This window comes from Pseudophryne corroboree, chromosome 3, assembly GCF_028390025.1.
Source record: "Pseudophryne corroboree isolate aPseCor3 chromosome 3, aPseCor3.hap2, whole genome shotgun sequence".
In the NCBI taxonomy this organism is placed as follows: Eukaryota; Metazoa; Chordata; class Amphibia; order Anura; family Myobatrachidae; genus Pseudophryne; species Pseudophryne corroboree.
In genome coordinates this window covers 334,644,892-334,668,773 of record NC_086446.1, presented here as the reverse complement: position 1 = coordinate 334,668,773, position 23,882 = coordinate 334,644,892, and the positions used below count along the sequence as shown (strand labels likewise).

Genomic DNA, 23,882 nt, shown 5'->3' with positions numbered 1-23,882 from the left:
GATTCTATAATATTGGCTTTTCGGGATATTATTAAGCCATGGACGAAAGTGGCAACTTCCATAATTCAAGAAATTATTAGTATCAACTTCTTTATGATATGTTGAAGTGACCATTTGCTGATTACAGATAGAAATATCAATATCTAAAAAATTAATACGTGATTTATGTGTAGTGCTCGTGAAGTGTAAACCAAATTCATTAGAATTAAGGTGCTCTAAAAATGATACAGTGGAAAGAAAATCCCCCTCCCAAATGAAGAACAGGTCGTCGATGTAGCGACCATAGAGGACCAGGTTCGCCCCGAATGGGCCCCCCCAAATGAGGGATTCCTCAAGGCGGCCCATATAGAGATTGGCAAAGCTCGGGGCGAACCTGGCACCCATCGCCACACCGAGGACCTGTAAATAAAAGTGATCATCAAACGTAAAATAATTGTGAGATAAAATAAATTGAATCGCATCAATAATAAAGATGCGGAGTGAATCTTCCATAGACTCATCCTGTTCCAAATAAAATTTGGTAGCCAGTATCCCTTGATCATGAGGTATATTACTATAAAGGGATTCCACATCACACGTCATGAGCCTATAGTCTTTTTTCCACTCCACATTTTTTTTTTTTTTTTAAATATATTTATTGAAGAGTTTTCAAGCATATACATGTAGATACATAAAATGCAATAAGAAATGTACATACAACAAATGAGTAATACGTATTAGGCCTGAGAAATATGCGCGTGAGGGGGGGGAAACACATAAGGGTAACCGAGATGGGAGGGGGGGGGGGGTGGGGAGATGAGACCAGCAGAGGGTGAGTATTAGGGCCTGCCCATAACACTCCTAACCGCATCATGTTACTAGTGCCATTAAAGATAAAAAATAATAGATAAAAGAAATAAAGTTATTATGATATGTAAATTGTAAGGTTAGCCAGATATAACAGTGTACTTAAACCTTAATAAATGATTCATAAGCTAGCATAGAGCAGTCCAAGGTTTCCAAGATATGTTGTTTGGTAGATACTGCCAGCGATTCTATGAGTGGGCTCCATTTGCGACAAAACTTTCGCGTATTGAAAGATGGAGATGATAAAACCGAGTTTCTATCATAAAACAATAACTGTAAAAGCTTCTGCTTGACTTCCGCAAGGGAAGGAGCAGAACGTTTGACCCACCTAATCAGTATGCATTTTTTCCCAAGTGTGAGGATCACACTGAGGAACGGGATATGTTCAGCAGTGATCTGCCAGTTTGTGAAGTTTAATGTGAGGCAGGCTAGCTTATCTGGTGCTATGTTTATTAAAAATATACTATTAATATATGCAAAAAGTTTGCACCAGAATTTTCTGATTTTTCTGCATTCCCACACGCAGTGTGCAAAAGAAGCAGAGGCTTTCCCACATTTAAGGCAGTCACCTGATTCGACAGTTAACATATGTGATCGTTGTGCCGGTGTTATGTAAGCCCTGTGTAAAAATCGCAGGTGGACTTCCTGGAAGTAAGCTGATGACAAAAATCTCAATGATTTTTCGCAGGGTTGTGTAATGTCAGAAATGGAAACTAAATCAGGAATGTCTCCTTTCCATTTCAGCATTAAGTTATCCCATTGCGCAGTGGGTAGGCAGGATATCAAAATGGCATAGAGATATTTTATCCTAAATGGACGCGACTGGGAGGAATGCAGGAGAGTTTCAATATCTTGAGATGCAGAGTTGACCTTAGAGGGAGATATTGCATGGGTCGAGGCATCATATGAAAGAACAAAGTGACGCACCTGGAAGTACATGTATAAGTGTCGAGGAGATAAATCGTATTTTTGACACAGCGCAGAGAAGGAGAGCAAGACTCCTCCTGGGTCAAACACCTTGTGAAAGGAATCAAGACCTTTTTCCTTCCAGAGGGAGTACGTGGCATTGTGGAGCGAGGGCGGAAAATTTGGGTTGCCCCACAACGGGATAAATTTAGAGAAATGAGGGTCTCTGTGACATTTTTTGTTAATGGCCAACCATGCATAGTAAGTGTCTTTGAATAGTATATGGTTTTTTAATTGGGGAGGTATCTGGGAGTGATGCGTAAGTATTAGCGCACTAGGGGCGTATGGAGAGAATATTGCTAAGTCAAGATCGTAGTCCACATAGTGGGATGTTGCATGGAGCCAATCAACAATATAGCGAAACTGGACAGATAAAGAATATGCTTGAATATCAGGGGCCGCAAAACCTCCTTTTGCTTTAGGGTATTTTAATTTCTGTCTGGCTATACGTGGTCTCTTGCCTTGCCAAAGAAACTTAGAAAAAAGTGCTTCAAGCCTGAGGGTATCTTTACCAGTCAATGAAATAGGAAGCATTTGCATTAAATAAAATAACTTGGGGAAGATGACACTTTTTAACACTTCTAACCTACCCATGAGAGATAATGGTAAATCCATCCAGGAATCTAACTTCAGGGCCAGGTTCTTTATGATAGGAGAGTAATTAATTTTGTAAAGATTAAGGAGATCAGAGCAAATGTTAATACCTAGATATTTAAAATGGGAGAGGGTTATTTTAAAGGATGGGATATCAGGATGGGACAATATAGAAGGAGTTAAATTGCCTAGTAACAGGAGTTCCGATTTACTAACATTTATTCTGTAACCTGCCAATTTTCCAAAGGAGTAAATCAATTGTAATAGGGACGGTAGGGATTGTTCTGGGTTTGATAAAAACAAAAGTGTGTCATCCGCAAATAATGCTATTTTCAAAACTTGTGATCCGATTGTGATACCATTTATAAGTGGGGAATTACGAACAGCTATAGCGAGAGGCTCTATTGACAGATCAAAAAGGAGTGGGGAAAGAGGACAGCCTTGTCTCGTCCCCCTCTGTAAAACAAAGGCATCTGAGAGAAGGCCATTGCAAGAAATGGAGGAAGACGGAGTTGTGTACAGTGTACGGATAACAGAAATGAAGGAATCGGGGAAACCAAATCTGTGTAATATTTGGAAGAGATAGGGCCATAGTAAAAGGTCGAAAGCCTTTTCTGCGTCTATCGATAAGATAAGCGCTGGAGGAGAGGTTGAAGAAGAGTTGGCATGTTGGATGTTGGATTGTTGGATGACCGAGAGGACCCTCCTCAGATTCACTACCGAGTGTCGACCATTTATAAATCCTGTTTGGTCTTTGTGGATAAGTATAGGCATGACTGGCTTTAGTCTCTGCGTGAGGATAGATGTAAAAATTTTAAAATCCACATTTAATAATGAAATCGGCCTATATGAGCCTGGTAAGGAGAGGTCTCTACCAGCTTTGGGTAACACCTTGATTACTGCGTCAGTGAATCTGTCAGGAAGAATCCCCTCGGTCATGATTTTGTTAAAAACCGCCTGTAAGAGGGGACTAATCTTATGTGACAGAAATTTGTAGAATTCGTTTGTGTAGCCATCTGGGCCTGGGGCTTTGCAAGGTTTAAGCCTTTTTATAGCCGTTAGGATTTCAGAAAGAGTAATAGGAGAAGTTAATGCATGTATCATTGTCTCTGGTACTTGGGGTAATGGGAGACTATCCCAAAAATGTGGGGGGTATTTATCATGTGGGGAAAGTGCATCTCTTTGATCAGGCGAAGAATACAAGGATATGTAATATTCACGCATAATGGCTGCAATCTGGGCATTAGAGGAGGTATGAGAGTTATCCGGGTTTTTTAGGGGATGGACCACCATTGGCTTCCTGGTTCCCTGCAATAGTGAGGTGAGGAGTTTGCCTGCTTTGTTTCCGTATCGGTGAAATTTATAGCTAACATTAAACTGATACTTTTCCCCATTTAAATGTAAGATGTCATTAAAGGTAGTTTTAGCTAAATTATAAGCTGTTCTGGTTTCCAGCGAGGGTTTTGTTTTAAAAGACTGATACGTCTCTGTTAGATTGTTTTGGGCTTCCAAGAATGACTGGTTAAGCTTTCTCTTAAGATGTGAGTAGTAAGAAATCACTTCGCCTCTATTCCACTCCACATTTTTAATTAAGTTAAAAAAATGAGTCGTGTCCCTAATATGTGATTTAAGTGCAGTGACATGCGGCTGTAAGTAAAAATCAACAAATGACGACAAATTAGAAGTGAGGGACCCTACACCAGAAATAATAGGGCGACCAGGAGGTGCTTGGAGGGACTTGTGTATCTTAGGGAGGTGATAATACGTGGGGATAATGGGATATTTATTAAATAAAAAAGCATATTCACTTTTAGAGATTGTGCCAGCTTTAACAGCCATATCCAAAAGAGATTTACATTCCAACTGAAAAGCTTTTGTAGGATCAGTTTTTAACTGTGTATAAAATAAAGTATTAGTTAATTGTCTATAAGCTTCCTTCAAATAATCAACCCGATCCTGTACTATAGTCCCACCCCCCTTATCCGCTGCCTTAATAACAATATTTTTATCTCTCATAAGACTATTAAGGGCAGCTCTCTCTCTAGGATGTAAGTTATCCCTTTTATGGTTTTTGGATTTTGATACAGCACATAGGGCTTGGAAATCATTTAGTGTAAGATTATAAAAAGCTTCAATATTCCCACTCATATGTTGTGTTGGGTAAAATTCTGATCTATTTTTAAACAGAGCATCCTTCTTTTGAGATCTATTGATATCGTACACCTTCAAGATTGATTGGTCTACAGACCCACTTTCTTCCTCTAATTCTAAAAGTGTATTGAGACCCACTATGTCTGTGGAATCTAGAACGATGGAGACGCCCGACTCATGTCGTTTCTTAAGATTTTTCTGAGTAAAGTAACGTTTTCTACAAAGGAATCCTCCTTCAACATACATCAACCTAGGTTTGTGACTTAATTCAATACATGTTCTAGAGAACTTAAAAATATTATTCGGAAAAACTATCCGATTTTAAAAACGGATAGGATCCTGTCTACTGTATTAGATGATGAACCATGTATCATCTTTAAAAAAGCGTCAAATTTACAAACCTTTTTAGCTCCTAGCCATTTTTCTTCAACGGAATCAAATATAGAATCTAATAGAACTATTGGGTTAAGAAATATGGCGAAACTGAAGGGGTGCTATAAATGTAATAGATACAAATGTACCACATGTGAATATATTATTGATAAAACTACCAAGGTATACTCATCGACATTTTGGACCTACTTTGATTTATGTAGTGTTATTGATTGCCGCACTAGCTATGTTGTCTATGTCATCAGTTGTATGTGTGGTGCACAATATGTGGGTCGCACCACACGTATGCTACATACACGTTTTTTAGAGCACAGGGGTAATATACGTAGGGGTACTAGTCAACACAGTCTGGTGAGGCATGTGTTACAGGAACATGATGGGGATATTAAATGTTTAAAAGTGCAGGGGGTAGAACACATTAAACCCACCACCAGAGGAGGGGATAGATTCAATGTATTATGTAAACGGGAGGCTTTCTGGATCTATACTTTGGGCACCCTATTCCCCAGGGGTCTTAATGACTGTATAGAGATGAATAATATATAAATGGGATTATTTATTCATCTCTATTTATCTATTCCATTATTCTGTCTTATACCATCTATACCATCTACTATTTGTATTATGGTTACCATTCATGATTAAGTATGCTTTTAAAAATTGGGATTGTGTACGTATTATATACGTTGTGAATTCTTTCTATATTTATGATTAATGCATGGCAAAATAATTGATTGAGAAGGGGTATTCGAACCTGGGTCTCTACAGTTCAGTATCATTTTCTGTCTTCAGCATTAGTGTGGTGAGCCACACGGATTAATGATACAGCAAATGTGCTGGATGATATGCTTTACATGCATTTAGGCTTTTCATGATCTCTCCGTGATGCCATATTATTATATATTCTAAAAAAAGATTATTGTTATATGTTTTGTGTGTTTAAATCAGACTTAATTAGTCTGTTATAAGGTCTTTTATTACATTTGTGTTTTCCTTTGTATGCATAAATATAAGTATGCTTGAAACTATTGGAAACCGTAATGATTAGAAACACCTGTTATGCACCTGTTACTTCAATTGCAATTATGGTGAGGAAAAATGCTGATAGGCTACCAATCACCTTAAATAGTGCAACTCTTGTGCCTCAAAATTACCTTCTGATGAAACCGACTTGCCCTACGTCGGAGAAAAGCGTTAAGGATAAGGGACGTTAACCGCATCATCGTGAGCCCTGACTACTGCACTTTACAGCCGCAGCGCTGATCCAGCACCTTCATTACCACCTCCAGTTACCAGCTCCAGCCGTGGTGTGGGTCCCCCCCCTTCTCCCTTGCTGGGACGTTGTCCGCATCTGACCGCCGCGCCTGTGTTGACCGCATTGCCCAGGAGCTCTGGAAGCGGACCACCACTCTCTTCATCTGCAGCGGTGAGATACCACACTGTCGGATTGCGGCGGGGGGTTGTAGCCTACCCACTTGCTGTGGGAGGAATCGGTTATATTCATACTGCATTTCTACAAATGTTACCTATCTTTCAAGAGGATCAAGTAGACCTGCTATGGTTCTATTGCTTTGCTCATTAGCTATCACCTGCTTGGTGGGACATTGAACATTACCTCTCTCAGCTACATTGAGAACGTTCTCTTTCCCACAATCACTTGGGAATACAAGCATATATCATTGTTAGTTCAGTGGTTTCCTTTTGTGCGGTTTCATTCATTCATGTTTTAAATGATCAGTATATTACATTTTAAGTGTTTTATCCAATAATAAATTGGTATATATTATCTATGCGCTCTCTTTTGTTTAATTAATTTTAGACATATTGGTTTGTGTATTAGGTGTTCAGAGCACCTCTTGAGAGCAGCTATTGTGCTTTTACAGGTGTATGTGTATTTGCATTGTTTAAATATCATTGCTTAACTACAAGCGCCTGATATATCCCTCTTTAGTGAGGTTCTTTTTTGTTATCTATTTCTGTGTATATTCAGGTAGCTCTACTATGGCATCACGGAGAGATATTAGTGATAGGAATATGAGACGGAATTTGATTTTTAACAAATCTATAAATAAGGAGTCTGAGGTGGAACAGTTGAGCCCACTGGATATGCATCAATTATTTGCTAGACTTGAAATATTATTGAAAACGGAAACACGACATTGGTTGGATAAGATGTTATTTTAAAATATAAAAATGAGAAGCTGATACCGAGAGGGCTCAGGCTGTTCAAGTCATGTTCCTTTAAGGATGATGAGGAATTAACCAATAAATGGAATGGTTTGTTGGATGATTGCTCTTTTGCTCTAATAGATCTATTGATTTCACATCGAGAGGAGAAAATAGTATCCACTTCTGTGGAAGTGAGTAAGATTCAGAAATTACTTAAACCATTCGATGTGAGGTCAGACTATAGAGATTTAGACTATACTGTCAACTGTAGGATTGAAGAATATGAACAATCATTAATTGCAATTAAAAATAAAAAATTTCAGCGAGATCAATTTGATTATAAACGGGGTCAGGTTAGAACTTATAATAGATTACAGAGACCCAATCGGTTCACATCTGGGGAGTATTCTAATAGGTCGAGGTCGGGGAATAGATATCAGGAACCTAGAAATTCTACATCTTTCACTAGGAGTCCTAGGGGCCCTGAAGTGAATAGTAAGAATGAGAGGAACCATCCCAAATTCTACCAGGCAGTCAGAGATATGACGAATGAGAAAGGATTGGGTGGTTCTGCTCCATCCAATCATATCTCCTACTAATCAACAAGGTGCCAGGCCTAAGATACAACCAAGTATCAAACGAACAAATACTGATACTTTTTTAGATCAGGACCTTTATCCCATTTGGAAGAACAAGAACAGGTACAGAGTCTTACAACAGGATACACCAAAAAGAAAGGAGTTAGAGTTAGAGGAAACAGAGGAGGCCGAAGGAAATGCATCCAAGAATGCAAGAAACGTTTAAGACATAAAGGTTTATTTAATTTGTCATCTCGAATACTTACTGAGAGTGAAAAGGCCATAATAGCGAAAGGTCTTAAATTCGCTCCATCACAGAGCCCTGAATTATTCGGGCTCTTTGTTGAATTAAATAGGTTTACCAGGGATCTCTGTAGAAAACGTTACTTTACTCAGAAAAATCTTAAGAAACGACATGAGTCGGGCGTCTCCATCGTTCTAGATTCCACAGATATAGTGGGTCTCAATACACTTTTAGAATTAGAGGAAGAAAGTGGGTCTGTAGACCAATCAATCTTGAAGGTGTACGATATCAATAGATCTCAAAAGAAGGATGCTCTGTTTAAAAATAGATCAGAATTTTACCCAACACAACATATGAGTGGGAATATTGAAGCTTTTTATAATCTTACACTAAATAATTTCCAAGCCCTATGTGCTGTATCAAAATCCAAAAACCATAAAAGGGATAACTTACATCCTAGAGAGAGAGCTGCCCTTAATAGTCTTATGAGAGATAAAAATATTGTTATTAAGGCAGCGGATAAGGGGGGTGGGACTATAGTACAGGATCGGGCTGATTATTTGAAGGAAACTTATAGACAATTAACTAATACTTTATTTTATACACAGTTAAAAACTGATCCTACAAAAGCTTTTCAGTTGGAATGTAAATCTCTTTTGGATATGGCTGTTAAAGCTGGCACAATCTCTAAAAGTGAATATGCTTTTTTATTTAATAAATATCCCATTATCCCCACGTATTATCACCTCCCTAAGATACACAAGTCCCTCCAAGCACCTCCTGGTCGCCCTATTATTTCTGGTGTAGGGTCCCTCACTTCTAATTTGTCGTCATTTGTTGATTTCTACTTACAGCCGCATGTCACTGCACTTAAATCACATATTAGGGACACGACTCATTTTTTTAACTTAATTAAAAATGTGGAGTGGAAAAAAGACTATAGGCTCATGACGTGTGATGTGGAATCCCTTTATAGTAATATACCTCATGATCAAGGGATACTGGCTACCAAATTTTATTTGGAACAGGATGAGTCTATGGAAGATTCACTCCGCATCTTTATTATTGATGCGATTCAATTTATTTTATCTCACAATTATTTTACGTTTGATGATCACTTTTATTTACAGGTCCTCGGTGTGGCGATGGGTGCCAGGTTCGCCCCGAGCTTTGCCAATCTCTATATGGGCCGCCTTGAGGAATCCCTCATTTGGGGGGGCCCATTCGGGGCGAACCTGGTCCTCTATGGTCGCTACATCGACGACCTGTTCTTCATTTGGGAGGGGGATTTTCTTTCCACTGTATCATTTTTAGAGCACCTTAATTCTAATGAATTTGGTTTACACTTCACGAGCACTACACATAAATCACGTATTAATTTTTTAGATATTGATATTTCTATCTGTAATCAGCAAATGGTCACTTCAACATATCATAAAGAAGTTGATACTAATAATTTCTTGAATTATGGAAGTTGCCACTTTCGTCCATGGCTTAATAATATCCCGAAACGCCAATATTATAGAATCCGACGTAACTGTTCGCATATTGAACAATTTGAGACACAAGCATCTGAATTAACTACATCGTTTAAAGACCAAGGTTATCCCGTTAATATTATAGAGGAAGCATTAGTGGAAGCACGTCAAAAAGATAGGGACTCCCTATTAGTTCGGAGAGATATAAAGGAATCCTCCTTCAACATACATCAACCTAGGTTTGTGACTAAATTCAATACATTATCTAGAGAACTTAAAAATATTATTCGGAAAAACTATCCGATTTTAAAAACGGATAGGATCCTGTCTACTGTATTAGATGATGAACCATGTATCATCTTTAAAAAAGCGTCAAATTTACAAACCTTTTTAGCTCCTAGCCATTTTTCTTCAACGGAATCAAATATAGAATCTAATAGAACTATTGGGTTAAGAAATATGGCAAAACTGAAGGGGTGCTATAAATGTAATAGATACAAATGTACCACATGTGAATATATTATTGATAAAACTACCAAGGTATACTCATCGACATTACGGACCTACTTTGATTTATGTAGTGTTATTGATTGCCGCACTAGCTATGTTGTCTATGTCATCAGTTGTATGTGTGGTGCACAATATGTGGGTCGCACCACACGTATGCTACATACACGTTTTTTAGAGCACAGGGGTAATATACGTAGGGGTACTAGTCAACACAGTCTGGTGAGGCATGTGTTACAGGAACATGATGGGGATATTAAATGTTTAAAAGTGCAGGGGGTAGAACACATTAAACCCACCACCAGAAGAGGGGATAGATTCAATGTATTATGTAAACGGGAGGCTTTCTGGATCTATACTTTGGGCACCCTATTCCGCAGGGGTCTTAATGACTGTATAGAGATGAATAATATATAAATGGGATTATTTATTCATCTCTATTTATCTATTCCATTATTCTGTCTTATACCATCTATACCATCTACTATTTGTATTATGGTTACCATTCATGATTAAGTATGCTTTTAAAAATTGGGATTGTGTACGTATTATATACATTGTGAATTCTTTCTATATTTATGATTAATGCATGGCAAAATAATTGATTGAGAAGGGGTATTCGAACCTGGGTCTCTACAGTTCAGTATCAGTTTCCGTCTTAAGCATTAGTGTGGTGAGCCACACGGATTAATGATACAGCAAATGTGCTGGATGATATACTTTACATGCATTTAGGCTTTTCATGATCTCTCCGTGATGCCATATTATTATATATTCTAAAAAAAGATTATTGTTATATGTTTTGTGTGTTTAAATCAGACTTAATTAGTCTGTTATAAGGTCTTTTATTACATTTGTGTTTTCCTTTGTATGCATAAATATAAGTATGCTTGAAACTATTGGAAACCGTAATGATTAGAAACACCTGTTATGCACCTGTTACTTCAATTGCAATTATGGTGAGGAAAAATGCTGATAGGCTACCAATCACCTTAAATAGTGCAACTCTTGTGCCTCAAAATTACCTTCTGATGAAACCGACTTGCCCTACGTCGGAGAAACGCGTTAAGGATAAGGGACGTTAACCGCATCATCGTGAGCCCTGACTACTGCACTTTACAGCCGCAGCGCTGATCCAGCACCTTCATTACCACCTCCAGTTACCAGCTCCAGCCGTGGTGTGGGTTCCCCCCCTTCTCCCTTGCTGGGACGTTGTCCGCATCTGACCGCCGCGCCTGTGTTTACCGCATTGCCCAGGAGCTCTGGAAGCGGACCACCACTCTCTTCATCTGCAGCGGTGAGATACCACACTGTCGAATTGCGGCGGGGGGTTGTAGCCTACCCACTTGCTGTGGGAGGAATCGGTTATATTCATACTGCATTTCTACAAATGTTACCTATCTTTCAAGAGGATCAAGTGGACCTGCTATGGTTCTATTGCTTTGCTCATTAGCTATCACCTGCTTGGTGGGACATTGAACATTACCTCTCTCAGCTACATTGAGAACGTTCTCTTTCCCACAATCACTTGGGAATACAAGCATATATCATTGTTAGTTCAGTGGTTTCCTTTTGTGCGGTTTCATTCATTCATGTTTTAAATGATCAGTATATTACATTTTAAGTGTTTTATCCAATAATAAATTGGTATATATTATCTATGCGCTCTCTTTTGTTTAATTAATTTTAGACATATCGATTTTACTGTGGGTCTGTCCCCCTATAAGTCCCGGAGTGTCTGTGGTGTGGTTCTGGACTTGTGTGACATGTCTGTGGCAGGGAACTCTGTGGAGACATGTTAGGGACACAGAGATGTAATATGACAACAAGAGCCTGACTGGGTGAAAGGTTATATGATAGTGTGAATCATATCAGTAAGAGGTTGGACTGAATCTCATACAGAAAATGAAAATAATCTGTTGAAGATGTGATTTTTAATAGTTCTGCCTTTCATCCACAGGAACCTTTCTGGGTCACATACAAATTTGCACAAGTAGTACAAACTGATACCGACACGGACTCTGATTCCTGTGTCGACACTAGTGATTTCAGGGGAATAAGTCCTAAGTTAGCAAAAAAGCATTCAAAACATGTTTTAGCTATAAAGGAGGTGTTAGAAGTTACGAAGCCCCCTCTTTTACCACAAGGAAAGGGTTTACTTTAATAAAGTAGTAATGTAATTTTCCCTCCACCTCAGGTCTGATTTAACCTGAAAAGAAATTTCAGATTCCCAAAAGGAATTCAGGCAGCTTACCTTTTTCCAAAAAAGGTGGGAGTCACCCCGCATTTTAGACAGAGCCCTGTCATAAAAAGAGAAAAGGTGTTTCTCCCTGCAACTGGAATGGCTTCACTTAAGGAGCCGACAGACCGCAAGTGAGTGAGATTTATTGATGTGGCCAATGGGACACTACTCAGGCCTACCATTGTCTGTGAGTAGGTGAGTAGTGCTATTGAAAAGTGGTCAGAAAACTTGTCATTAGACATTGACACTATAGATGGAGTCGAGATACTCCTAACGTTGGGTCATATCAAAAACGCTTCTGCGTACGTACTAGAATCCATGAAATATATTGGTTTCTTGGGATCAAGTACCGCTACCATGGCAGAATCGGCTCGGAGGGCGTTGTGGATTCGCCAGTGAAATGCTGATGTAGATTCCAAAATAAAATATGGAGGCTCTCCCGTATAAAGGTGAGGCCTTGTTTGGTGATGGGCTGGATGCGTTAGTCTCGGTGGCTACCGCAGGTAAGTCGACATTCTTGCCTTATGCTCCTACACCGGCGAAAAAGACACATCACTCTCACATACAGTCCTTTCGGCCCAACAAATACAAAAAGGCCAAAGGTCTCCCCTTTTTTTTTTTTTTGCAGGTAGGGGAAGAGGAAAAGGAAAGAAATCCGCAGCGTCTTCCGGATCGCAGGAGCAGAAGTCCACCCCTGCTTCTGCCAAATCTGCAGCATAGCGCTGGAGCTACCTTGCGGGAGTCCGCTCGGCTGGGATCACATCTGAAACTTTTCAACCAAATCTGGATTCAATCTGGCCTGAACCAATGGGTCTTACAAATAGTGAACCATGGGTACAAACTAAAGTTTCAAGACGTCCCCCCATGCCGATTTTTCAAATCGACCTTGCCAGCTTCTCTTCCGGGAAGAGAGGCAGTAACAACGGCAATTCAAAAATTATGTCAGGATCAGGTCATTGTCCTGGTACCCTTGGCACAGTAAGGAGGAGGTTTTTTTATTCAAGCCTCTTCGTAGTTCCGAAGCCGGACAGCTCGGTCAGACCGATTTTAAACCTGAAAATCTGAATCTCTACCTGAAAAGGTTCAAGTTCAAGATGGAATCCCTGAGGGTAGTGATTTCCAGTCTGGAAGAGGGGGTCTTCATGGTGTCAGTAGACATAAAAGATGCTTACTTGCATGTTCCCATTTATCCTCCTCACCAAGCTTATCTGAGATTCGCAGTACAGGATTGCCATTACCAGTTTCAGACATTGCCGTTCGGACTCTCCACGGTGCCGAGGGTATTCACCAAGGTGATGGCAGAGATGATGGTCCTCCTTCGTTAAAAAGGAGTCAATATAATTCCTTATCTGGATGATCTCCTGATAAAAGCGAGATCCAGGGAACAGTTGGTGCAGAACATCGCACTCTCCCTGTCAATACTCCAACAACACGGTTGGATCATGAATTTTCCAAAGTCGCAGTTGGAACCGAGGACAAGATTGTCCTTTTTAGGGATGATTCTGGACACAGAAGTATGGAAAATATTTCTTCCAGTGGAAAATATTGAAACCAACAAGCGTGTTGATCCATCAATGCATTCGGTTGTTGGGGGAAATGGTAGCGGCCTACGAGGCCATACAGTTTGGCTGATTTCATGCCAGAGTATTCCAGTGGGACCTGTTGGACAAGTGGTCCCGATGCCACCTACACATACACCGGAAAATAATCCTGTCCCCCAAAGCCAGGATTTCGCTCCTGTGGTGGCTACACAGTTCTCACCTACTAGAGGGACGCAGGTTTGGGATTCACGACTGGGTCCTAATAACCACAGATGCAAGTCTCCGAGGCTGGAGAGCTGTCTCACTGGGGGAAAGCTTCCTAGGAAAATGGTCAAGTCAGTAAGCCTGCCTTCACATAAACGTTCTGGAATTGAGAGCCATTTACAACGGCCTTCTACAAGTGGTACATCTTCTTCAAGATCCCGTGCAGATCCAGTTGGACAATATAAAAGCAGTCACGTACATAAACAGGCAAGGCGGAACGAAAAGCAGAGCGGCAATGGCAGAGGTGACAAGGATTCTCCTCTGGGCAGAAAGACATGTTAGAGCTCTGTCAGCAATTTTCATTCCGGGAGTGGACAACTGGGAAGAAGACTTCCTCAGCAGACACAATCTCCATCCAGGAGAGTGGGGCCTCCACCAATAAGTCTTCGCAGAGGTGACAAGTCTTTGGGGAGTTCCTCAAGTAGACATGATGGCATCTCGTCTCAACAAGAAGCTTCAGAGATATTGTTCCAGGTCGAGAGACCCTCAAGCAATGGCAGTGGATACACTGGTGACCCAGTGGGTGTTTCGGTCGGTATATGTTTTCCCTCCACTTCCACTGATTCCAAAAGTTCTCAAAATAATAATAAGAACAAGAGTTTGAGCAATCTTCATTACCCCAGACTGGCCAAGGAGGGCTTGGTATCCAGATCTTCAGGATTTGCCCATGGAAGATCCTCGGCCTCTTCCTCCTCAAGAGGACCTACTACAGCAGGGGCCATGTGTGTATCAAGACTTACCGCGGCTACGTTTGACGGCATGGCTGTTGAGCGTCGGATCCTAGCCCGAAAGGGTATTCCCAAGGAAGTCATCCCCACTCTTATTCAGGCCAGGAAAGGAGTAACGTCTAAACATTACCACCGTATTTGGAGAAAATATGTGTCTTGGTGTGAATCCAAGAAGGCTCCTATGGAAGAGTTTGAGTTGGGACGTTTTCTCCATTTTCTGTAGGCTGGTGTGGATGCGGGCCTTAGATTGGGGTCAATCAAGGTCCAGATTTCAGCCTTATAAGTTTTCTTTCAAAAACAATTGGCCTCCTTTCCAGAAGTTCAGGCGTTCGCGAAAGGGGTTCTGCACATCCAGCCTCCATTTGTGCCTCCAGTGGCACCATGGGACTTTAATGTGGTGTTGCAGTTCCTTCAATCGGGTTGGTTTGAGCCTCTACAAGAAATTGAGTTGAAGTTTCTCACTTGGAAAGTGGTGATGCTTTTGGCGTTGGCATCCGCAAAGCGGGTGTCTGAATTGGGGGCCTTGTCCCACAAGAGCCCTTACCTGATCTTCCATGAAGATAGGGCAGAGTTGAGAACTCGTCAACATTTTCTTCCAAAGGTGGTTTCCTCTTTCCACATAAACCAACCTATTGTGGTGTCAGTTGCTACTGACACGTTCGCTGAGTCAAAGTCTCTAGATGTGGTTAGAGCTTTGCAGATTTATGTCGCTAGAACAGCTCGAATACGGAAAACAGAGGTTTTGTTTGTCCTGTATGCTCCCAACAAGATTGGGTGTCCTGCTTCCAAGCAGACTATTGCGCACTGGATCAGAGGTACGATTCAGCAAGCTCATTCTATGGCTGGATTGCCGTTACCGATGTCGGTGAAGGCCCATTCTAGCAGGAAGGTGGACTCCTCCTGGGCAGCTGCCCGGGGGGTCTCGGCATTACAACTTTGCCGAGCAGCTACTTGGTCAGGGTTAAACACATTTGCAAAATTCTACAAGTTTGACACCTTGGCTGATGAGGACCTAAAGTTTGGTCAATCGGTGCTGCAGGGTCATCCGCACTCTCCCGCCCATACTGGAGCTTTGGTATAGACCCCATGGTCTTGATGTCGTCCCCAGCATCCTCTAGGATGTATGAGAAAATAGGATTTTGATAACCTACCAGTAAAACCTTTTCTCCTAGTCCGTAGAGGATGCTGGGCGCCCGTCCCAGTGCGTACTTTACCTGCAGTTTAGTTATTACAGTTACACAAGTTGTGTTATCTTGGTTTCAGCATGTTGCTGCAATTAGTTCATGCCTGTTGGCGTGTGTTATGTTGAATGCCATGTGTGAGGCATGGTTGAGGGTGTGAGTTGGTTGATATCTCACCACTAGTTAAGTAATTCCTTTCCTCAAAATGTCAGTCTCCCTGGGCACAGTTCCTACAACTGAGGTCTGGAGAAGGGGCATAGAGGGAGGAGCCAGTTCACACCCAATGAAAAGTCTTTAGAGTGCTCATGTCTCCTGCGGATCCCGTCTATACCCCATGGTCTTGATGTCGTCCCCAGCATCCTCTACGGACTAGGAGAAAAGGATTTACTGGTAGGTTATCAAAATCCTATTATATGCCACACTTTGCCCCCAAACACATTATTGGCATAGTTTTATGACCATCTACAGTCAGCTGACACCTCTCAGACAGTAGGGAGGTGCAGCTGCTGCAGAACCTTCTCCTCCTGGTCACATGACAACCAGATGAGGTGCGAGGCACCGACCTTCTGGCTGATGCTGTGGCTCCATATGAGGGAGGACAGCAGGTGGATGCCGCCCTCCCTTGAAGGTGCACAGGGTCACTGCCACTGGTCAGGGCCGTCTGGGATGGAGGTCAGATCAGCCGGCGGTTTGTTGAAGCCAGTGCAGCTCTTCTTATTGCTTCATTGGCCAGTGAAGGTACCGCCCACTGCCTCCTCCCCGGGCTCCAACAACTCTTTGGACGGCTTGTTGTCCTGGAGAGTGGCTGCTGACATCACATTGAGCAGTGTTAACTTATAGGGGGCAATCGCCCTTATGGCCCCCTGCTGGGTCCGTCACTGCTTCTTATACAGTATGTTTCCAGCAGTCTGACTGCATTGAGTACAACAAGGATGTCTCTGTGAGGGACATCCTTAATTATTTGATGGGCACACTCAGTGGCACCCTCTTCGCAAGATCCTGGCACCCTACACAGCTGCCTATGTCTCATTCATTCTGTCTCTCTGTCTACGGTATGCCGGCGCTCGGGATCCCCGCGCACAGCATACCGGTGTTGGGATCCCGACCGCCGGTATGCCGTCTACGGGGTGAGTACTGTGGGCATGGTGGGCTATTTATTCTCCCTCCAGGGATGTCGTGGACACCCCAAGAGGTAAAATAGTTGTTGGTATGCCGGCTGTCGCGATTCCGGCACCGGTATGCTGAGCGCCGGGATCCCGACAACCGGCATATTAAATGCCTCTCCTCTCCATCTCATATTCTTTCACATCTCTCTACTTTTACTCTGTCTTTCTCATTCTCGCTGGTACACATACACACATGCACTGCCTCTCTCATATACAGCATACATCCATACACTGTCTCTCTCGATCGTACGTACGTATGTACATACATACACACATACAGTACATACATATATACATCCATACACTGCCTCTATACATACATACATACATACATACATACATACATACATATATCCATCACCTGCCTCCTGACAGGGCACACTGTGATCTTACCACTGCCCCAGGGAGTGACTCCACCAGGCAGCCACTACTCTGGGTGCCGCGCCTTTGGGTCCTGCTGGCTTGGTTGGCGCTGCTGCTTATGGAGAGGCACTGCTCCCCATTGCTGTCGCTTGTAAGGAGTTGACAGCTGCTGCCTCTGATTGCTCCTCAACCCTCTCCCGGAACCCACAGAAATGTCAAAAACATAAAAAAGAATAGAAAAAAGAACGGTGCTGCGGGTTGCTGGAGGAAAAGTGGTGGCCTCTCATGGGACCCACTACTGACAGCAGCATCAGGTAAATGAAAGATGTTAAAGACACATCCTTCATTTTAATGTTTGACTAAGAGGCGCCCTCCAGCTGCCGGTGCCCTAGAAATCTGCCTGAAGCTGTCTAATGTCAACATTTTAAATATTTAGCTGTAACAGAGGGCAGTTTGTTCACTGAAGGGCTGGAGAGCGGTACAATAATGAGTGTCTGCAGGCAACAGTGAAACATGGTGGAGGATCCTTGCAAGTTTGGGGCATTTCAGCAAATGGAGTTGGGGATTTGGTCAGGATTAATGGTGTCCTCTATGCTGAGAAATACGGGTATGTACTTCTCTATCATGCAATACCATCCGGTATTAGTATAGTTTATTTTACTCTGTAGAACAGTAGAACATATGTGGAAAAGAGAGGGGAAAACATTAACAGAATATATTCCAAAATAAATATAAAACAATGTTTCATTTATTCAGCAAAGATGGAGATTAGAATTCCCATAATACCGCAGGACAGAAGTTCCAGATTGCCGCGGATCAGAAGCCCCAGAATGCCGTGGGACAGACGTATGGAATTTGCAGCCAATCGGAAGTTCCGCAGACTGGAAGTAGCAGCATTGAGGACTTCCAGCCAGCGCCATTTGATGCCCAGATCAGCAGGTATAAATAAGGAGTCCCCCACAATGCACCCTCATTCTGCCTTGATAAAGAGCTTGCTACGTGTCAGCATACCAGTGTGCAAGGAGGAACTTTTCCACTACTGAAGAACTTCTACCATGCTATAAGCTTTGGAGCTCTGCAGTGTGGGTATCCTGAACATGAATTAAGGAATTGCTATATCCCACAGTACATATTTATTTTTTTATTTCATATTGGATCAAGTCTGTATTCATTGACTTTTATCTGGAGTATATTATTTGCTATGTCGTCTATTGCCTATTGCTTAATACGTTAGTAGTAGTCCTATTCTTAATATGTTACTAATACTGTAGTTCAGATGTAATAAAGTAGTATGCTGTACAAGTGGAAGACATCAAAATAAATAAATAGATATGTACATATCCCATGTATATAATATTAAGCAAGAATATAATGAAGTCATGAATTTACACTAAAAATAACAGTCATGAGGTAACTGTGGGGCAGTCTGACAACAGTACGGAGGCAAAAGATTGGATTCACGTTTCATTGCTCAAGTATATCAAACTTCCTTTTGCACTTGCTGGTTAAATTATAAGACACATGAGCTCCATTTTGTGGTACTTTAATAACTTTCCTCAGAACTATAGGACACAAAGAACAGAAAAGGTTGGCTAAGGTCAATATTCCAGTGACAGACAGTTTGTGTAATATAAATTCTTTATATATCGTTATTCAAGGCAACGTAGAGTCAACACAGGAATACCAGTGAGGATAATTTTACAGTAAATGTGATATTACACACATTACTACTGTAGCTACCTGGAGTAAAAGTAGTTTCATAAGAAACAGCTGGACAGATTCACAGCAGCAACAGGGTTGTCATATTGCTTTGTTTACAATGGAGTAAGCTTGCCATCCAAAACTGGAATTGGGGTCCCTCGGCTTATCTATAATATATATGCATATATAAAAAGGGGGATTATGTGCTCTGCTGGAAATTGAGTAAAGCTGCCCAGTTGAATAAATAAATGTTAGCAACCAATTCAGCAGGAATAACGAGCGCTAGGTGTATATGTGTGTAACCTGCTAAGGTAAGAAAGCAATACTTATTCAAACAAAATTTAAATTATAATGAATATAAAAATAAAATGACAGTAAATGTTTAAGCTCTTTTTTGTGTCATTTTGGTTGAAGCAGAAGTGGGGATGTCAGTCTGAGGTGGATCACCCTGATTAGGCTTCAGCAGTCACTTTCCCCCTCTTACCCTATGCTGTGACGATGGATCCTGTCACAGTCTCCCCCCACGGATCTCTCAGCTTGCATTGCAGACTTGCCGGAAGCGAGACTCCTGGAAGTCTCATTCGGCACTTCCAGCAAGTCTGCATCGCTCATTTACTCATAGATACGCAGACATTAATTATAGGCTAGCTAAACTTAGGTTTAAGATTTAGTAACATACTACACTATTAGGACGCACTATTTTTGCATTATTTATTTACAGATTCAGCCAATCATGTTATTATTATCATTTATTATTATAATTTTTTTATTATTATTATTATTATTATTATGAAGGTCTGTGTCAGTCTGCCTTAGCACATTTTTCTAGTTTTCAATTTACTTGTACTTAATTCATAGAATTATAATCTAATGCTCTATTTTTATAAATATTTGGAAAATGTGTTACTTTTTTATTTAAATAAGACCATTAGTAAATAAACCCCATGGGTTATGGTAACAAAAACAAACACAAACAAACAAACAAACAGAAAAGAAACAAGCAGACAAATGATAGGCTCTCGTGTTTTAATGATCATTCAACATAAGACAATGAATAAAATATACCTTTCAAATTTCCTTTGTACATCAGGTTTATATATAATGTATTGTTCAGAGAACCTTTGATCCAGGGTTCTAAAAAGGGTTACTAAATGTAAAATGTAATATTTACCCAACAACCCTGATGGCTCCATGCTAGCAACAATGCTTTGACAACAAGTCTTTGACAACTGGTAGATACATGGCTATGCCGCAGTCATAGTCCTGCTATTTGGAGAAAGTAGTGATGATAGGTAAAAATTTAATTTTTAACTGGAGTTTACCTTTAAAGCGGCAATCCTACTGTGGACAACTCCTGTGACTTAAAGTCATTCCTCACCATTTAGCCCTTTGTAGAAGACCCCTAATCCACCAAAGACCAATGTAATTGGTGGAATTCAATTGTGATTGTGGCCACCTAATAGCTGGAATTTCATAACAGTGCTGGCTCCTCCAAATCATGCAACTTGTTCAAAGTTGGACAGGATTGGTCACAATATGGGCTCTAGAAACAAAAATGACTTTCTGAGCTGGAGTTTGAACCTCCTGCCTCAGTTTCCCCAACAATGCTCTCCTCTCCCGGTTGTCAGTGCAGGCAACAGTGGTGGACAATGGGAGGAAGGGGTGATCCTCATCAAAGTGGTACATGGTCTGATTGCTAAATAGTAGAGATCCACCCATTGTAAACAGCATCTTTAACCCAATTTATGCTAAGGAAAAATGCTATAACTAACAAAGTAAAAAGCTTGATATTTTATTTTATTTTGTAACACTAAGCCAAGATATGTCTGTCTAAGGTGTCAAAGAGGGTTACTTGAAAACTGACAAAAATAATGACTTTGGAAAAAATTTAATCCTTAGAATCACCACCAAAATAAAAGCAATATGCTGAAAATAAAGTCCCAAGAAGGCATTTAGAATATGTACTTTCATCATAATATATTGTATAGTTTTTGTTTAATTTTATTAAAAAGGAAAAAAATCATTAAATAAAAATATGTTCTAACATTCTAGAGTCTAGACCACTAACGTGGTTTCCAATTTCTAGGTGAGAAATAGTAAAATAATTATAATAATAATAAACAACAATCTATTCACATTTATTTATAATATAGATAGTTTTACAACTCTGCTTGGCATTCCGCTGTATGCCTCTGTAAAGGATTACAAAATAATACCACGTGACATAAAAAGCCACATAGATCTTTTCACTGCTTCTTTTCATTTTCAATTTTCAGTTCTTCATTTTTTTTCAGCCAGCTGGTTTTCCAGGGTTTCAAGTCTTGCAGTCAGCTGAGCTAGTAAAAACTGTTAAGTGATTTTAATGTACTGCAAATAATGAGCATGCTGCATGCCAACAAGTACATCTCTGACCATGAAAAGATATTAGATTGTACAGTAGGCATTCAGGTCACAGTACCAGCTAATTTGCTACTAATTTAACATTTCTTTGGTAATCTAACCAACAACATTTTCTAATCCATTTAACAAGATGATAGGAACAACTGAAAGAAGCAAACTAAACATTCTTTGCTGGATACACTGAAAACATATCTCCAGAACTAGAGGAGTCTACTGAGATCCTGGGTTGGGTAGGCCAATGTAGTAAATATGAATTTACTACTGAAATTGTTGTTTGTTTTTGTCAGGTCTTTTCTATTAACTAAATTAGTTCACTCCAACAGCAGATTGAAAGGCTCATCCAATTTAGTTGAGGAACCTGAGTGCGAATGTATATTCTCCGGAGACAAGTGAGGAAGGATGAGCTGGAAGAAGCCACTCTAAAGCATTATAGCATAGCTGTCCACTTGGCACAATATGCCCTATGCCACTCTCACCTTCAAAGTACATGTAGGTCCCTGGACATCACAGAGCACCATGTTGTTTCCAACAATAGTGTTTTCTCTACTCATTTCAAGTGCTTTTGGAAAATCTAATAATGTTCCTTCTAGGGAACAATCCAGCCTTCTGGAGCACCAAGCATCATCTTCCAAATACAAAATTATTAATTGATATTGTCCCTTTGCTTAGCCTTTCCTCACCTATGGATATGCAAGAGGTTTTGCTTTATCAGCACCTATCAATTTAACATCCCTCACTACTGTACATATACATAACAATGTATCAACTGTAAACCACTTTGGAATCATTGTTCAATTACAGGTATCAATTTTGGGAGCGATTTATGCTGTTTGTTTGTAAATAACTCAGTTTGTGCCTTCCACCAACTGTCCCGCACACCTGTTCCTGGTCACCTGTCAGGTCTCCTGGTTTTTAAACATGCTTAAAAACTAGGAGACCAGACCAGCTGACTAATGTTGCAATGTGTAGGATTCTGAGAATGGAGCTGGAGACCAATCTCCAGTCCCAGCAGGTTTACACACTATCTGCGTGGCGGCAATGCAGGATCTGGAGGGATTGTGGCACCGTCCGCCAATGTAGTGGAACCCGGTGGAGGGGGTGAACATGGCGGCAGGACCCGGCAGAGAAAGCGGGAAACAATGGAGACGGCATCCATTGCATCAGTATCCAGTCTCCATCAGCCATTACTGCAAAGTTCGGCAGTGGGCGTACTATGGCAGGATTTCCTGTTTAAAAAATGGCACTATGGCGCCATTTTTAAAATTCAAGATGCCCGTGGTGAGCCAATTGTGTCTCACTGTGTCATTGGCCTGTCCTCATTTGCTGGGTAATATTAGCCAGCATGAGGCAGCGTGTGTCAGTCCGATGGTGGAGGAGGAGCAAGCAAGAGCTCCTGAAGACAGAAGACGTCGGAAGCCCTGGGGAAGCGGTGACCATGCAAAAGACCTTACAGGCCACCCTTCCAAAGGTGAAGACAGAAGAAGATGATGATAATGCAAGTCCTTAAAGGCTGTAGCCCTCCAGATGAAGGTGCTGTTTAATAAATTATTTCAACATCAGGTGTCTTGTCTTTATTTTAATATTTTCTTTACAGGTGGTTTACAGGTGCCAGTGGGCACTTAATGTCTGGGCATGCTGGCAGCTGTGGTTCTCCAAGTGCGGCGTGCTGGGGCTGGCTTGCTGGCACCTCTAGGCTGCCTGTGAAGAACAATATTAACATACTTTGAACCCCACACACAGCTGGTTATTGCTTGGGGTCCCTACTTTCCAAGGAATTCCAGCCCAGTTTTGGGGATGGTTAGTGTGATGGCAGGGGGGCTCCACACTGAGTGTCCCTCTGTTATGGAATTATCCTCCTAGCTGGATCAGCCTGGTGCTGGTTGTTGGAAAATGGAAGAAACCTAATTTCATTAACAAATCAGTTTTGGGTCCAGGGCTGGTTACTGATTTTTTGGGGGGACTTCACTTTTTTTTTTAATATGGGTACATTAAAATCCTCAGTCCCTATTCCCCATAATGTTAATAATTCCCTTTACCATTGTTATTAATAACTCCCCCTTCCCCCAACAGCCAAATATATTGGCCCTCATTCCGAGTTGTTCGCTCGCTAGCTGCTTTTAGCAGCATTGCACACGCTAAGCCGCCGCCCTCTGGGACTGTATCTTAGCTTAGCAGAATTGCAAACGAAAGGTTAGCAGAATTGCGAATAGAAATTTCTTAGCAGTTTCTGAGTAGCTCGAGACTTACTCCTACATTGCGATCAGTTCAGTCAATTTCGTTCCTGGTTTGACGTCACAAACACACCCAGCGTTCGCCCAGACACTCCCGCGTATTTCCCAGAAACGCCAGCGTTTTTTCGCACACTCCCAG

General features: G+C 41.1%; 1 protein-coding gene across 2 annotated transcripts in view; it reads right to left on the bottom strand.

Annotated features, from left to right (window-relative positions):
- Positions 1–20,121: 20,121 nt before the first annotated feature.
- Positions 20,122–23,882, bottom strand: part of MATN4 (matrilin 4) — a 69,753-nt gene continuing 65,992 nt past the window's right edge. For both annotated transcript variants that reach the window (XM_063959576.1, XM_063959577.1), the window contains one exon: positions 20,122–21,453. In XM_063959576.1, coding sequence (XP_063815646.1) covers positions 21,393–21,453 — 61 coding nt within the window. In that variant the 3' untranslated portion in view covers positions 20,122–21,392. The remainder of the gene's footprint in view (positions 21,454–23,882) is intronic.